Source organism: Pistacia vera, unplaced genomic scaffold (genome assembly GCF_008641045.1).
Source record: "Pistacia vera cultivar Batoury unplaced genomic scaffold, PisVer_v2 Contig223, whole genome shotgun sequence".
NCBI classification, from domain to species: Eukaryota; Viridiplantae; Streptophyta; class Magnoliopsida; order Sapindales; family Anacardiaceae; genus Pistacia; species Pistacia vera.
The window spans coordinates 789,342-806,703 of record NW_022196028.1 but is presented as its reverse complement, the minus strand read 5'-3'; the positions used below and the strand labels follow the sequence as shown (position 1 = coordinate 806,703).

Genomic DNA, 17,362 nt, shown 5'->3' with positions numbered 1-17,362 from the left:
CGTAGTCTTAGCCTCTGACAAGACTTCTGGTAATTCTTCATCTCCTTAATTCTTATTAAATAAGCTCTTTCAGCTTCGCTGACTTGAGCGTCGGAGTGCCTACGATAAACACTACCCTAGTGTTTTCTGGAAGTTTTACGCTTGTCCTTTCATGTGTGCAGGTTTAGCGGATTGTCAGTGGCCTCAACCTCACGGGATCAGACCATATTTTCATGACGGTTGATTTTTTGCATCTATAGTGATTCATTTTCCTAATTGTCTCCTTGTAAATTTGTATCTCTTAGGAAAATAAATTTAAAGAGGAATATAGTTGTTATGAGGGAAGTGAGTCCTATTAGAAATATAATAACAAATGTCCTATTAGGAATCGGTATTCCTATTTGGAATATAATATCTCTTATATTACCTGTAAATATAAGGATGTGAATCAATTAAAGGTTATGAGAGAAGGATGAGTTACATAAGGTATGTGATGCAAAGGGTTGATTGAACACCATGGGTTGAGTAAAGAAATGGAGTTTGTTTTCGCTCTATTAATTAGGTACCGGGTTTATGGTGCATGTACTCTTGTATATGCGTGTTGACATTACTATAGTGAATTTCTCTCTCATCCACAAATGTGTGTGGTTCTGCTGAACCACGTACAATATCATGTATCTTTACGGTTTGTGTGATTTATGTTTTTACGAGTGTATTAATATTGACTTTTTTTTCCCGGGGGGGTGGGGTTGGGTTGTGTTGGTTGTGGGGGTGGCGCTTACAAGTGTTATCAAAGCCTCAAGGTACGAACTTGGAGATAAGTTCTTTCAAAATGGTGTATATACAAAAGAGACAGATTACAACGGGTTCTAGTTATAGGAGGAGTGGTTCTCAAATCTTGGTGACAAAATTCAACATGTTACTCTCTGACTTGGATGTTGTGATAGGGGAATGTTGTCTTCATCAATTCACCATTTTGATGGAAAACTCATCAAGGTAGACAGTGTTGAGATATTGTGACTAGTTTTCCTAATTGTTTCCTTGTAAAATCATATATTTTTAGGAAAGTTAATTTTAAGAGTACATAATTGTTATAATTTATAAAGGATGTGAATACCATTAGGAATAAGATTACTTAAGTCCTATAGATTTTTCCCCTCTCACTTGTGGTAGCTTGATCTAATTACCAACAATTAATGATAAAGGATCCATGATGAAAGTGTCATTTAATACATGCATGATTTGATTTGTATAAAATTATATATATAACTAGTTGAAAGGCCCATGCATTGCGCAGGTTACTTATAAAATTGGTTTTGACATCATGTTTGTTTGAATAATTGGATGTTTCAATTGGTTGATATCTACTGTAGAGGTACATACATTGTATAGGTAAAAAATAATCCACTGAATCTCCTTATTATGTTAGTTACAAATTACAGAATATACTGATATAATTTAAAAATTATATAATATAAATAGTATCCTAAGATTAACTAAAATAATAGATTATAAAATATTTGTGATAATATTTAATTTAATGTTCAATTAAGAATTAAAATAATAAATAATTAAGAAATTAAGAATAGTAATTTCATACAAATATTACATGTCAATGTATACTCATTTAATCCAAATAAGTAATATTAAATTGTAATGTTTTGTGAACTAGACAATTAATGTTGAACCAATGGTTGGAAGTTTGCTTGAAAATTAGGTTATTATTTATTTACGGTTAATATTAAATTATAAGGTTTCGTGAATCGGGCAATTAATGTTGAACCAACCGTTCGGCCTGTTTGATTGAAAATTGGGTTATTATTTATTTAAGTTTTTTTTTTTCATTTTTCTTTCCACGTTTGCTTTCTCTTCTGGTATTGCTGCCAATTCATTTAACTATGACTGTAGTGTTTGTTTGGAGGCTTCTTTCACTACGGAAACAACATCTCTGTAAATAATCTTTCTTTTAATCTTTTCTTTCATTTTTTCTATCAGTTTCAGTTCTTAAACTGTGGTTTATGTGATACGGTAAGTTTTGTTTGATTGACATTGCATTTTGAGAGTGATGATTAAGTATGTGTTTGGGCTTTTATAGTTTTGGAAAATTGATTGTAGTTTTTCATATTTAGTAGTTGATAAAAGTTATGTGTTTTCTATGGATTGAAATTATACCAATCAAGATTTTTAAGTTTTTAACCCTTTAATGGGTTTTCGTATTTTATATTTTTTGAAGAATGCTTGAATGTGAAAAATATTTTTTTTTTCTTTGCAAGTGTTTGTTTGCAGTGTCATGATGTCAGTCGGGTCGTCATATGTTGCATGGCAACTAAAGGCTCCCTACGTCGTAGAGAATGATGATGTCCCTTCTAATAGCCAGTGTTTAACAAGAGTAATGTTAGCTTTACTCATTCTGTTTACTCACTTCTCTCATTCATCTTTGTTAAAATATTAGTTTTATCCATTTTTTCACTTTTTTAATAAAGATGAGTAAAAAAAGTGAATAAAAAGAATGAATAAGACTAGCATTACTAAAAAATGAATAAAAGGGTGTGAATACATTTTATATATATATATATATATATATATTTTTTTTTTTTTCACGTAATTTTATAATGTAAGTGTCGACCAGAAAAAGACAAATAGTGATGCATGTACTGTGACGTTTGAGCCGACTTGACGGCTGCCGACGTGTAAACGTGTCATGAAATGAGTAAAACTACTAGATTTGCGGGCCATTTATTTATTCAAATGTTTAAATCACACATCCAGACTTCCTTCACCTTGAGGCGAGTGCCTGACAGTTGACACTTAAAAGTCTCAGCTTATAATTGTCATCATATGAAAATGCACCAATTTCTCCATCCACCAGCCTGTCGCTTGCTGTCTCTAACATGGCGATTTCCATTTTTTTTTTAAATTAATTTTCTTTGAAAAAAATATTTTCTTGCATGCCTTCCCATTTATGTTGTATAGGAGTTTCTTATTGTTTTTATTTCATATTAATTATAATACAATTCATGAATTAAAGCTAAGAAATTTAAGATAATACTCATCAAACTCAACATAAAGAAGATAGATAGTTAAATAATATATATCTTTTTAAACAATTGTTCTTCATGTAAAATATTTTTATACCAATTGACATATTTTCATATAATTGATAAATTTAGATTCAAGATAAATTAACAGGAGATTATAATGTCAAACATACATGGATTGTCACGTTAATTTTACATAATTATTTGAACTAGTAGTTTGTATAAATAACTTTGCTCTTATTTAAAATAATAGAATTTTTTCAAATTCCTCTTATGCCTACGTGCTTCATTTTATTGTGAAATTTAAAAAAAAAAAAATGGGTTGCATGATAAAAGAGAAAATAACAAATGTCATAATTCAAATACATAGTTAAAAATAATAATAAAAAGAAAAAGAAGAAGTTATAACACACATAAAACTCATTTCAATACTTATTAATATGTATCGATATTTAAAATACGTATGAATCACAGATGTTAATTTTAAGAAATATTTAGTTTAAAGATTGATTTGAATTCTTGGATTTTAATGTCATTAACATGTTACTTCGGATACACATTAGCACAACCATAATTTATATATATGTCAATGACATTAATTAATAAGTTATATAAGAGTTAGTAAATAATATGTCAATACAAATCATCAACCACCGGGGGATTTTTTTATTAGTAAATAAAAGAATTAATAAATAATGTAATTAAAATATTAAGCAAGAGTTATGATGTTATAATGACATTAAAATGAATTATTATTTTGGAAATAATTTTAATTTAAATAAAAAGAAACCTATTTTCACAATTGTATCTTGGTTTGATTTATTTAATAACTTGGCTTATATGAGGAGAGTGATAAAATCTACATATTTAATTAAAACCATATCCAATTTTTTTTCTTCTTTTTATTGCATTCTTTAATTCTACTTCTTTAAATGGTATTTATTGAAATTACAATTCTATCTTGACCTAATTTGACATAAAAAAGTTTATTTATATTTATCATATTTACTTGTAGTATTAGCATTACACTCATTTTCTAGATAATTATGGAAAGCATTAATATCAGTTTGTTATTTAGTAAAAAATTAATGAAAAACATTATTAAAAACTATAATACAAAATTTTGCATTTTGGGCACTTCCTTTTATTATTTTATTTATTAATTTTACTTAAATTTTCACTCATCGTAATGTTTATACCAAATCCCATACGATTTGCTTTCAAACTCAATACTTCTTCATCATCTCAAAACCCACCAAAAGTATTTCATTTTAAATTTTATTTTTTATTCATCTTATAAAATTATGATTAAAACTTTATAAATTCCTTTTTTTTTTTTTTTTTTTTTACTCGTCACTTATTTAAGATCACTTTTGTATGATTACTACTATATTAGGCTTCGGTGACTTGACTTTCAGACCTTTGTCATCCTACGGTTACGTTTTGAGGTGATCCTTTTTTCAGACCTTCGCCATTGCTGGATGCTGACCCCCCTCACATAAATTCGTATACAAGAATTTATATTTAATATTTTTTCAAATTAAAGAATCTCTAGATCTGAACCTCTCAATTCATGAAAGTTCCTAAAAAAAAAACACCCTTTGATGTGATTTGCTTTCAACCCATAAACACTCAATTTCCTTTCATCAATTTCACTTTCTACTTCAAATAGCTCGAACACTTATTTCAAACACCAACGGCACGGAAGTTGAACCATAAAACAAACAAAAACAAAACAAAACGGTGAATTACAGAAAGAGAGAGAGAGCATAGAGAGAGAATGAATTTTAAATCGCCGAAGAAACCCATAAAGCACGGGACAAGAACCGGATACCGCCTTAAACTAGGCCGTTTTATGCTATCTCGCGTTCATTAACGTAAAAAGAAACACACTCAAACGCTACAACTTATTCCAGTTTTCGGTGATTTTTATTTTTTTTTTATACTGTTTTCTTTTTTAATATTAATTCAGTAATGGATCCAATCCTTGATTTATTGATGAAAATTGTTGAATCCCGAATGGGTCGTTTTGGATTTGCGTTTAGTTGAGTCATCTCAGCATCAAACGAGAAGGAAAAAAAAGTAGACATTGCTTTGCTGTTAAGGTGATTATTCTTTATTGAAGAACACACTTTTAGAATTTTGCAAAAAACTCCTTATCGATATTTGTTGTTTAGTTTTAAAGATTTTTGTATTGGGTTTGGCAGTGAATAAGTTGATGTGCAATGCAGAGATCATCTTAAGCTCTTTGCAGAGCACACTTTTTAAAATTTGCAAAAACACCCTTTATCATCTTTGTTTAAATTGTGTGTTTATGCAAGCTGCGATCATCTAGAGGTCTCTTGAAGAACACACTTTTAGAATTTTGCAAAAACACCCTTTATCAATCTTGGTAATTAATTTTTAAGTTTGGTGTTTTGGTGTGGCAGTGATGATTGATGTGCAATGCAGAGATCAGTAGAGCTCTTCTTGATAGGAGAGCTGGGGAAAAAGGCGAGCAGTGGAAAGAAATGGAATCGGGTTTACCAGGTTTCTTTGTCGTTGGTTTTTGTTTTGTGGGGACTTGTCTTGCTTTTGAGCTTGTGGATCAGTCGTGGTGATGGTTATAGAGGTAATAGTGTGATCAATTTTTGTGTATTTTAAGCTTTGAGTGATGAATTTTGTATTTGATTTGTGCTTTCTTGTTTGAATGAATAATTGCTTATGTAGTTGAGTGTTTGATGCATTATGCCTGCCTTTTTTTAGCTTCATATGTATAGGACGTGCATTGTCAAAGATTGGATAGCTTTTGATCGAAAGAAATTAAATATGAATTTATTTGGGGAAATCTCCTTTGCTGTGAAATTAATATGCTGATCAAGTGTTTTTGTTTGGATTACTGTTTTGTAGTTCATGCAAAGAGCTGTTTGGCTTTTAAGTTTTGATATGTATGTGTTGTGTGTATACCATTGAAGTGATTGGTGCATTATGCCTCTCTGCTTTAGCTTCATATGTATTTGTGATGCATCATTGTAAATTTGATAGCTTCCCATAAAACCAAATTCAATATGAATAAAATACATGAAATGAAGGTTATCGTTATCATATTATAAATCTTTGAAACATGGAAAGTTAAGGAATGAATTGATATAGTAATTACATTTTCTTTATGGGAGGCAGTGAACATTGATTAGATATGGGAAAGGGGAGCATTAATTAACACTTGAATTTTTTTTTTTTTTTTTCAAATGCTTAATTGGAAGAGGTTTAGTCTGCAACCAAACATGGGGAAACTGTGAAGATAATTGTCATTTACATGTAAAGCATTTTGTTACACAAAAATGTTTTACATTGTAAAACATCGATGGTGGTGATTCATTGTCATGGAAACAATTGAGCTTAGGTGTTTAGTTGTCTGATTGTATTTAATTTTAAAGGCATAGCCTTCTTCTTACGGTCTACTTTTTGTGTTGTTGGATTTAGATGGATCTGCAGGACTTGCAGGTGGAATATCAACTTGGCATGAACCTAAAATAGAACACAATAAACATTCTGGTATTGTGGATAAACATCCATCACAAGAAATTGGTTCTAATCATTCCAAAGAGGGGTCATGCCCAAGTGTTGCCAAGACCGAAAAACCCAGATACCAGTTTCATGCTGCTGAAGGGGACACAAATTCTGTGTCTGCTGTTATGCAACCTGAGGTGGATATGTCCAATTTGGCTCTGAAATCTGGGGACAGTTTTACAAAGACTGATTGAATTTCTTGGGCTGTTCCAGTTGGTCTTGATGAATTCAAGAGCAGAGCATTTAGCTCTAAAAGTAAATCTGGAACTGGTCATCATGGAGGAGTAAAACATAGACTGGAGCCTGGGGGTACTGAGTACAATTATGCTTCAGCTTCAAAAGGAGCGAAGGTCTTGGCTTATAACAAGGAAGCAAAAGGAGCTGCAAATATCCTAAGCAGAGATAAGGATAAGTATCTTAGGAACCCATGTTCTGCAGAAGAGAAGTTTGTTGTTATAGAACTTTCAGAAGAAACGTTAGTGGAATCATTTGAAATAGCCAATTTTGAGCACCACTCTTCTAATTTGAAAGAATTCGAGCTTCTTGGCAGTTTAGTTTATCCGACTCATACATGGATCAATCTTGGCAAAGGGAATTTTACTGCTGCAAATGTGAAGCTTGCGCGGAGATTTCCTCTTGAAGAGCCAAAATGGGTTAGATATCTGAAATTGAACCTTCTGAGCCATTATGGCTCAGAATTTTACTGTACATTGAGTGTTATTGAAGTTTATGGAGTGGATGCTATTGAACGAACACTGGAGGATTTGATCTCTGTTCAAGATGATGTGTTTGTACCTGATGAAGGGACTGCTCACCGTAAACCGCCATCCTCTCCACAAGAGTCCTTGCAGAGTGATGATCTCTATCAAAATCTATACAAAGAACTGGAATCTGACTCTTCGGGAGAAAACTTAGATGTGAAGCGTGAAATAAAGAAAAATACTGTGCCTGATCCAGTTGAAGAAATTCACCATCAAGTTGGCAGGTTGCCTGCAGATACTGTTCTTAAAATACTGATGCAGAAAGTACGTTCGCTGGACTTAAATTTATCTGTTTTGGAACGATACCTGGAAGAATTAAATTTAAGATATAGTGATATATTTAAAGAGTATGACGAAGATATAGGAGGGACAGACAGACTTTTGGAGAAGATCAGATCAGACATAAGGAATCTTTTTGAAAGCCAAGAGGCCATTGTATGTGAATTTCTTTCCTCTCTCAGTGCTTATATTTCCTTATTTTATTTTCTTGCCCTTTGCAGGCTAAACATATTGATGATCTTAGTTCTTGGAAATACCTTGTTTCCATGCAATTGTAAACTTTACTTAGAGACATGTCGTTCTCAGGTTCCTTTCATGCCTTTACGACATTTTCCCTGAATGTCTTAATAATATAATAGCATGCTGTGCACTTTAGAAATAACAAAAATTTCTGTAGTTTACTAGAGTTCAATATAAATTTTAGGCATATCTTTGGACGACTGGAGTGTGATGGGATATATGATACATGGACTTCTAATATATTCCTTCCTTTATTTTTTTTTGCTTTTTTACTCAATTGAGAAGTATTTTAATCGTGTGATGAAAGTTTCTTGTAAGCAATAAATAGATTTCTAAGGTGAAGATTCTAAACTTGGAAATCTAGTGAAAAGTGTAAATGTAGTATTCAATAAAATGTGTGATTTGCACTGTATCATAGTATTCAAAATCTACTGTTAAAAGATGAAGGTTCTTTAGATATCTTGGGAAATACACAGAAACGCCTATTTATTCCATTGGTAGTAGTTTAGAATGAATGCATAATTATAACTTTTCAACCTTAGCTATTTATCTTGGTGTGTGGCTTTAAGACGTAGTTGCTGATTATCGCTATTACTTTGCAGGTTGAAGGTTGAACAAGTTATGGAGAACAAGTATCTTTGCGAAAAAAGGGCATCATGTATTTGTTATATGCATATTTTTGGGTTCTTTGCTCTACTGAGGCTATTTGTAGATATGTTTTTGAGTGTTTTTTTGGCGTCGAGTTCAAACAACAGAGAAGTCTGGGAAATTTTGTCGGATGAACTTATCCTGGCTCTTCTTACTTGTACAGCAGTATTACCCTTTTAACAGTATCATTATAATTTGATGGCATATCAGTGAGTTACTAAGGCTTCTATTGTCCATGGAATTCGAGCTTGAAATGATTGTAGATATTTATGCTGTACAAAGTGAACAAGTTACATCTTTAGAGTTGCATACAAATAAGCAAAAAATTCAATTTTGTGCAAATGATCTTTTAAATAGATAGTTGCTTTGACCCTTGTATGAGGTCATTATGTTAAAGTTTTTACTAAGGTGGTGTTCATTGTGAGGTGCATAAGTCAGGAGCTCCTTTCAACAGTGCATGAGTTTTATTATTTTTTTTAGATTAGACCCAAAATCGATTTTTTTATTTCTTTTAACTCATCATAATTTTTTTTTTGGAAAAAACAAATTAACGGTTAAATTAACTAAGACACACGAACTAATAAAACACTATATGTATATTTTAAAAAAAAGGAAAAAAAAAAAAAAAAAAAAGAAGCTTAAAAATTTAAACACACGAAAGTGTTAGAATGTTGTCTTTGTGCTTGAAAATATTGAATGATAACTTATATATAAAACAGATTTTAATTTGTTTAGAGGTGGTGTGAAAAAAGGGAGAAGAGTTAAGTATAAATTATATAAGTATTATTATCCAAAAATCTAAGAGAAGATAGATTCAATTAGAAATTGAATTTTTTTTTCACTTTTACCCTTAATATATATATATATATCTATTAAATTTTAAAATATCAAAATATTCCTATATCATGTTCACGTTTTAAAAATAAGTTAAAATTAAAATTTCTTTTTATTTATCCATCAAATTAATCAATAATTTTTTTTATACAGCTTTATTTATATAAGACCTATTTTAATGAAATTTATTCAAAAAATTCAAAAAAAAAAAAAAATCCTCAGTAAGCAATCAACAGATTTCGAAAAGAACATCTTACCCTCACTTAAAACGCAACATCCATTTGATGCCACATGTCACTCCTCAGTTCACTCTCTCCTCTATATAAATACGATAGCCACCACAACACAAATAAAGCGGGGGAAAAAAAAAAAAGAAAAAATCTCCAGACAAATCATTGATTAATTGACCCCCTCTCCTCATCTCTTCCTCTCCACTTTAATCTAACAACTCCCAATCCGTCATCCTTTCTTCTCCAACTCCAGCAATGTCCGAGAACTCTCGCTGCAACGTCTACATAGGTACAATCTAGACTCTCTCCGTCATTTCTTCGATTCATCTTCCCTATTGGCTTAGTAACGTTACTAGCACAACTCATCCCTTTGGTTTCAAAATCCTAAGGCTAAATTTTTTTTGCCAAATATAAAATGAAACTAGAGATGGGAATTTTGGCTCGGGCCCAAAATACTGAACCTAGAACCGGTCCTCCCAAGGACTGATCCAATAAGGCCCGAGCCAAAATCTGGACCATGTCCAAGGAGGAGGGATTGGTCCTAGGGTTGGTCCCTCCTTAGACTCAGTCCCAAGCCTGGGCCCAAACCCCCCTCCCTATTTTCATTTAAACTATTGGCAAATATCCATAACCCTCTTTTTTTATAGAATTAACAATAAATATAAGGGTGAAAATTTTTTTTACAAAAAAGAATAAGAATTTATTTTCTTTCACTTCTCCTCCAAACCTAAACTATAAATAACCCCTTAAACCACCCATTTTCCTCACAACCCTCAATCTCTCATTCTCTCTACTCCAATTCTCAAACTCTCTTCAATTTATATTTATATATATTTATCTATTATTATTTATATTATTCAATTTCTTACATTTTTCAATTTCATCTATTATTCATATTATTCAATTTCTTCAATTTTAGTTATTTATTATTTTATCATAAATTCATAATGGATTCCCCAAATTATGTATTCAGAGGATCTAATGAGTATTTTCCAGTTTCTCCATCCAAAAATGGAAAGGTTTGATCCATTTTCAGACGCAACAATTCCATAACCAGAAACGGCCGGACTGCATCCAACCAAACACCTTTCCATTATCATAAATTCATAATGGATTCCCCAAATTATGTATTCAGAGGATCTAATGAGTATTTTCCAGTTTCTCCATCCAAAAATGGAAAGGTTTGATCATTTCAGACGCAACAATTCCATAACCAGAAACGGCCGGACTGCATCCAACCAAACACAACCGAGTAATGGGGGGGGGGGGAAGGTTTATTTTCTTTCACTTCCCCCCCAAACCTAAACTATAAATAACCCTTTAAACCACCCATTTTCCTCACAACTCTCAATCTCTCATTCTCTCTATTCCAATTCCCAAACTTTCTTCAATTTATATTTATATTTATTCATCTATTATTCATATTATTATTTATATCATTCAATTTCTTCCATTTTTCAATTTCATCTATTATTCATATTATTCAATTTCTTCAATTTTAGTTATTTATTATTTTATCATAAATTCATAATGGATTCCCCAAACTATGCATTCAGAGGATCTAATGAGTATTTTCTAGTTTCTCCATCCAGAAATGGAAGGGTTTGATCCATTTTCACCATTTCCAAATGCAACAATTCCACAACCAGAAACGGCCGGACTGCGTCCAACCAAACACAAGCGAGCTGTGACACCATGAGAAGACCGTCGAAGAGGGCCATGTCTAGGGTATGACAATTCTTCACCAAATCAAAATGGGCAAAGCCAAATGGGTAGGGGGAAGAGACATGTCGGGTATGTAATTTTTATCCAACCATTATCGACGCTAAGCACGAGACTTCAACGATGTGGCGACACTTGAAGAAAAAGTACCCCCAATATATGTAGTCTGATTCAACTTCAACTAGACCTGGTAAGCAAATTCAAAATCAACTTAATTTTAATTTACAATCCTCAACTCTCTCAACCTGGCAATACAATGCACTCCATGCACGAGAGGAAATAGTAAGACACATAGTTGCTACAGAGTCTCCCCTTTCTTTATCTAAAAATCATTTTTTTGTTAATATGATTAAAACTGCCTTTTGTCCACAATATAGCCTCGTTATTAGAGGTACAAGTGGAAGGGACACACAAAAACTTTATAGTAAAATAAGAGATCAACTTAAAAAAGAATTTGAAAATTTTAGGAATATATCTATTGCACTTACTTCAGACATTTGGGTTGCTAGATCAAAAATAGATTTTTTGAGCATCACAATACATTACCTAGGTCATAGTTGGCGTTTACAACAAAAATTGATAGGTTTTAAATCATTGTATGCTAAACATAGTGCTGAGACTATTTATTTTACAATTATTGAAGTTTTTCAAGATTATTTATTAACTGAGAGAGTTGTGGCACTAACGCTTGATTATGCAGCAGCTAACACCGTGGTAATTTCTTTATTTGAAAAGAGATTGGATCCGCTTCATAAAGGCAAATTTTTTCACCAGAGATGTGCTTGCCACATCGTCATTTGATTGTTAAAATAGATTTAGAAGCCATACATGCGAGGATTGAAAGGGTGTGCACAACTATTAAATTCATCGCTGGTAGCAATACAAGATTGAATGAATACGTAAAATATTGTCACCAAAGGAGTTGCCGGTTCGACCAAAGAAATTATGTTACGACATACATGTCCACTAGAACTCCACGTACTTGATGTTGCAAAGAGCTATGCCAACCGTAACAGAAATTACAAGGTTCATCAACCGGATGAGCTATCCGGACGAAGTCGTCAACAATGATGAATGGATGGTTTTCAATATATTTCATTCATTTCTTAAAGTTTTTTTTATGATTCCACTAATACATTAAGTGGTATTTATTATCCTACTACTAATTTAGCATTAGAAGTATTCAAATTTCTAAAACTTTTGCTAAACATAGATATAATCCTGACTTAATGCATATTGTTTCAGACATGGAAACAAAATACTGAAAATAGGTCTTATTGTAGATCTTAGGTTTAAATTAAATGTATTTAATTGTATGGTTACTAAGATAGGCCAACATTTAGGGCATGACTATAGTTCTTATTTGATAGACTTTAACAAAAAATTGGAAAACCTTTTTTTCCTTATATTAGACTGGCCATAGTGGAACACCTAGTTGAGACGACCAGTAGGACCCTGATGAAGACATTTATCAACAAGGATCAAGCATGTGGACGTATATGGAACTTAGTAGCGATGGTGGTGGAAATAGCAACTCCAGTTCGTACAGACATGGACCAAATGAGCTGCAGCGGTACCTACAAATGGACATGTCCTACATGACCAAGAAGGAGAAATGCGAGATGGATTTGCTTCAATGGTGGAACCAAAATGCAAGTCGATTCCCCATTGTAGACCAAATGGCATGTGACATTTTATCTGTGCCAGTTTCGACAATTACATCCGAGTCAACATTCTCAATTAATGGTCGCATTGTTGAAGACAGAAGATGCTCTTTAACCAATGAGATGGTTGAAGTCATACCATATTTACAGGATTGGATTCATGCAGAGAGAAGACCACAACAGCACCCTGAAAATCCCGAACTACTTGACCTCTTAAAGAACATAGATTTGGACGATGTAAATTAAAAATTAAATAAAAACACATTTATTTAATTGTTTATTTGCTTAAGTTTAAATTAAATTTGCACATTGTGAAGTGTGAATATTATATTTGTGTTAAAATTAAATTATCTCTTTAAATTAAAAGCATATAAATTTATAACCAATTAACCATTCATTTATATTTATTTACTAATTAATTAAAAAAATTACAAATCACCCTTTAAAAAATTACATAAATCCCCTTACATAATTTTCATTTAGCCCAAAGATAAAAATATTAGGGGGGCTAAATGTAATTTACTAGACCCATAGGACCGATCCTAGTAGGTGCTTCAAAGCGAAATGGTCGGTGTATACGATGACATTTGTACCTAGTAAATAAGAACAAAACTTGTCAATTGCAAAAACAACGACTAAAAACTCTTTCTCTGTTGTGGCATAATTTAATTGTGGTCCCGTTAATGTCCTACTAGCATAGTAAATGACATGCAATATTCTACCCTTTCATTGCCCTAATGCAACACTTATTGCATAGTCACCAGTATCATACATCAATTCAAAAGGTAATTCCCAATTAGGCACAACCATTATAGGAGCAGATATCTATTTAGCTTTTAGGCACTCAAATGCTTGTAAACACTATTTAGTAAAATTAAAAGATGCATCCTGAGCTAATAAATCACAAAGAGGTTTAGAGATTTTAGAAAAATCTTGATTACATCTCCTATAAAAATCGGCATGTCCAAGGAAACTTAGAATGACCTTCACGGAATTTGGAGGTGGTAGTTTCTCAATGGCTTCTACTTTTGCTCGATCTACCTCAATTCCCTTGCTAGATATTTTATGCCCTAGCACAATCCTTTCTTGTACCGTGAAGTGACACTTCTCCCAGTTCAAAACGAATTTGGTTTCCATACATCACTGTAAAACCAAAGAAAGGTTAGATAAACAAGTATCAAAAGAACTATCAAAAACAGAAAAATCGTCCATAAAATCTCAATGGACTTCTCCACCATATCCGAGAAGATAGACATCATGCAACATTGAAAAGTGGCTGGAGCTTTGCATAGTCCAATCGACATTCTTTGGTAGGCAAATGTTCCATATGGATATGTGACTGTAGTTTTCTCTTGATCTTCTAAGGCTATTGCAATTTGAATGTACCCTGAGTATTCGTCAAGGAAGCAATAAAATTCATGACCGACTAACTTCTCTAACATTTGATCGATGAATGGTAGTGGGAAATGATCTTTGCGAATCATGGAGTTGAGCCTTCAATAGTCTATACACACTCGCCACCCTTATGATCGTTTTTATCAGAATGAGTTCATTGTTGTCATTTTGCATCACTGTCATTCCTCCCTTCTTTGGTACGACTTGGAATGGACTTACCCACGCATTATCCGAAATTGGATAAATGATTCTCGCATCCAGCAACTTTAAAACTTATTTCTTCACCACTTCTTACATTGTTGGATTTAATCTTCCTTGTGGCTGTACTATAGGCTTGTAAATTTCTACCATCAGAATTTTGAGCATGCAAATTGAAGGACTTATGCCCTTTATGTTTGCAATTGTCCACACGATAACCGTCTTGTATTTCCGCAACACCCTTAATAGCTTTTCTTCCTATACATCACTCAAAGAAGCATTAATAATAACAGGATAAAACTTTGAATATTCTAAAAATGCATACCTTAACTGAGATGGAAGTTGTTTGAGTTCGAGTTTCGAAGGCTTTTTTGTCGATGAGTTGGAAGGGCTTTCTACCGCATTAATTTCATAGAACTTCTTGGTGTATGGCGATTCAATTGATGGTAGAGCATTTAAGAAGCGTAAAGACACTTTCAACTCTTCTCAATCCATTTCATCTTTGTTTGTCCTAGCGTTAACTAGACAATTCTCTAATAGGAAGCTTGGGTAATTTTCTTCTATCGTTTTAGCAATGATATCATCAAGGACACTAATCTCGAAACAAGTATCTCCCTCGGATGGGTACTTAATGGCATCAAACACATTAAATTCTACTTGTTCATCCTCTAGCCTTAAGATTAACTTTCCTTGGTGAACATCTATCAAAGTCTTACCCATAGCTAGAAAAGGTCTTCCTAAAATTAGAGGTACTTCCCTGATCTTCTTCCATATCAAGCAAAACAAAATCTATCGGGAAAATCAATTTATCTAATTTTATTAAGACACCCTCTACTACTCCCTTAGGATATTTTATAGACTATCTGCTAATTGAAGATGAATAGTGGTTGACTTTACTTCCCCTAGGCCTACTTTCTTATAAATTGAAAAGGGAATCAAATTTACACTAGCACCTAGATTACATAAAACCTTATCAAAATGAACATTATCTATTGTACAAGGAATTGTGAAACTCTCTGGATCTTTGAGCTTTTGTGGTAGTTTCTTCAATACCAACACACTACACTCTTCTGTAAACATCCTCATCTCATGTTCTTCAAACCTCCTCTTCTTGGTGAAAATCTCCTTTAGAAACTTCGCGTACTTCGACATTTGCTCCAACATGTCTACAAAAGGAATGTTAATGTGTAAACTTCTAAACATGTCCATGAACTTACCGAATTGCTTGTCTAATTTATGTTTCTACACTTTATGAGGATATAGAAGGGTCTTTCATCATTCGTCGTGATGTGGGGATTTTTGTCGGATTTTGTCCTTGTGTCGTGACATGCTTGCTTCTGGTTTCTTATGTGCTACGGCACTGTGCCACAACATGGTCACTCCTGTTCACTTTTTTAGCTTCTAGTTTTTGCCTTTTTTCTAATTCTTTGCTTGATTACTTCAACTCCTTACCACTTCTCAACATGATAGCATTGACTCTCTCCTTCGGATTCTTCTCCGTATCACTTGGTAATGAACCTTGAACTCTTCCTGATAATATACTATGTATTTTTCCCATTTGAGTCTCAAGGTTCCTTATGGAAGCGGATTGATTTTGCAACAAGACCTCATATTTCTGAAGTTGAGTTTCATTCTTGTCAAATCTTTTACCCGATTCCTCCATAGACTTTGTAAGCACATTCTCCATGTTGGATTTCTTGTCTTGAGGTTGGAAGCCTGGTGGTGGTTTGTGCTCATTGTTGTTGCTCCACGAAAAGTTTGGATGATTGTGCCATACTGGAGTGTATGTGTTAGAGTACGGATTCCCTTGCCGTCGTTGAAAATTGTTGACATAGTTTTCTTGTTTCGGTTGAGCAAATTGATTCCCTTCTTGACAATCCTTTGGTAAGTGATTCCCTTCGCAAAGTTCACAAGTTAGAGGAGAAGAACAATTGCATTTACCTTTAGAGCAGTACCCAATTGCTTCTGAATAGCTGAAAGTTGAGTAGCCAATGTGGTGTAGCCATCTACATCATGCACCCCTACGACTCTCCTTGGTAAATTCCATTCCAAAGACTTCAAGTAATTGTTGCTTGTCATCACTTCAATTAAATTGTAAGCTTCATCCGGTGTTTTATTATGCAAAGCTCCCATACTTGCAACAACTATCATAGATTGAAGACCAACTATGACCATAGATCTGGCCTTTTCCGGCCAGATCCACTGTGGATCTGGCCGGTAAATGATAGATTAGTGCACTACTAGCCAGATCCAGCCGGTAGTGTGCTATTATATCAGCTTTCGGCCGCCTTTCGATGGTGGTGGCCGAAATCTGGTAAATGTGGGTAGGTGGGGGTGTTTTTTTCAATTTCTAAACTTTTTTGGGGGTGTTTAGTTAAATTAATAAACTTAGGGGGTTTAAAAAGGTTGAATAAAATATAATAGTATTTTCAGAATAGGGAAACAAATATGTATTTTAGAAATAGTATTGATAGGATAGGGAAAAATAATTAAACAAACGGACCCAGTTGATTGTTTTTAATAAATAAATTAAAAATAACAGGAAAAAATCATTTTGAAAAGCTACCGTATAGATTACTAACTTGATACACACCTTCATCGTAGAATATCTCGGCCTTTTTTTCATATTTAGTTTCTGAGGATACAATTACTTGTTAGACTTAAGCTAATATGTTGAAATCTAAAATTGAATACATAAAGCACATATGCTCTAGTTAGTGCGTTCTGCAGTCTTTGCTAGCAAACATCAAACACGACAAATCAAAACAATCTTTGTATCCTAGAACATGAAATAGAAAACAATAGAAGTGAAGTTTTGGTGTTCT

At 32.9% G+C, this 17,362-nt stretch overlaps 1 protein-coding gene across 1 annotated transcript; it reads left to right on the top strand.

Annotated features, from left to right (window-relative positions):
• Positions 1–5,462: 5,462 nt before the first annotated feature.
• LOC116130652 (SUN domain-containing protein 4-like) lies at positions 5,463–7,900 on the top strand. The gene is given in 3 exon segments (XM_031416383.1): positions 5,463–5,628; positions 6,480–7,762; positions 7,828–7,900. Coding segments are annotated over 3 exon segments (1,506 nt in total). The 3' UTR covers positions 7,885–7,900.
• The last annotated feature ends 9,462 nt before the right edge of the window (positions 7,901–17,362 follow it).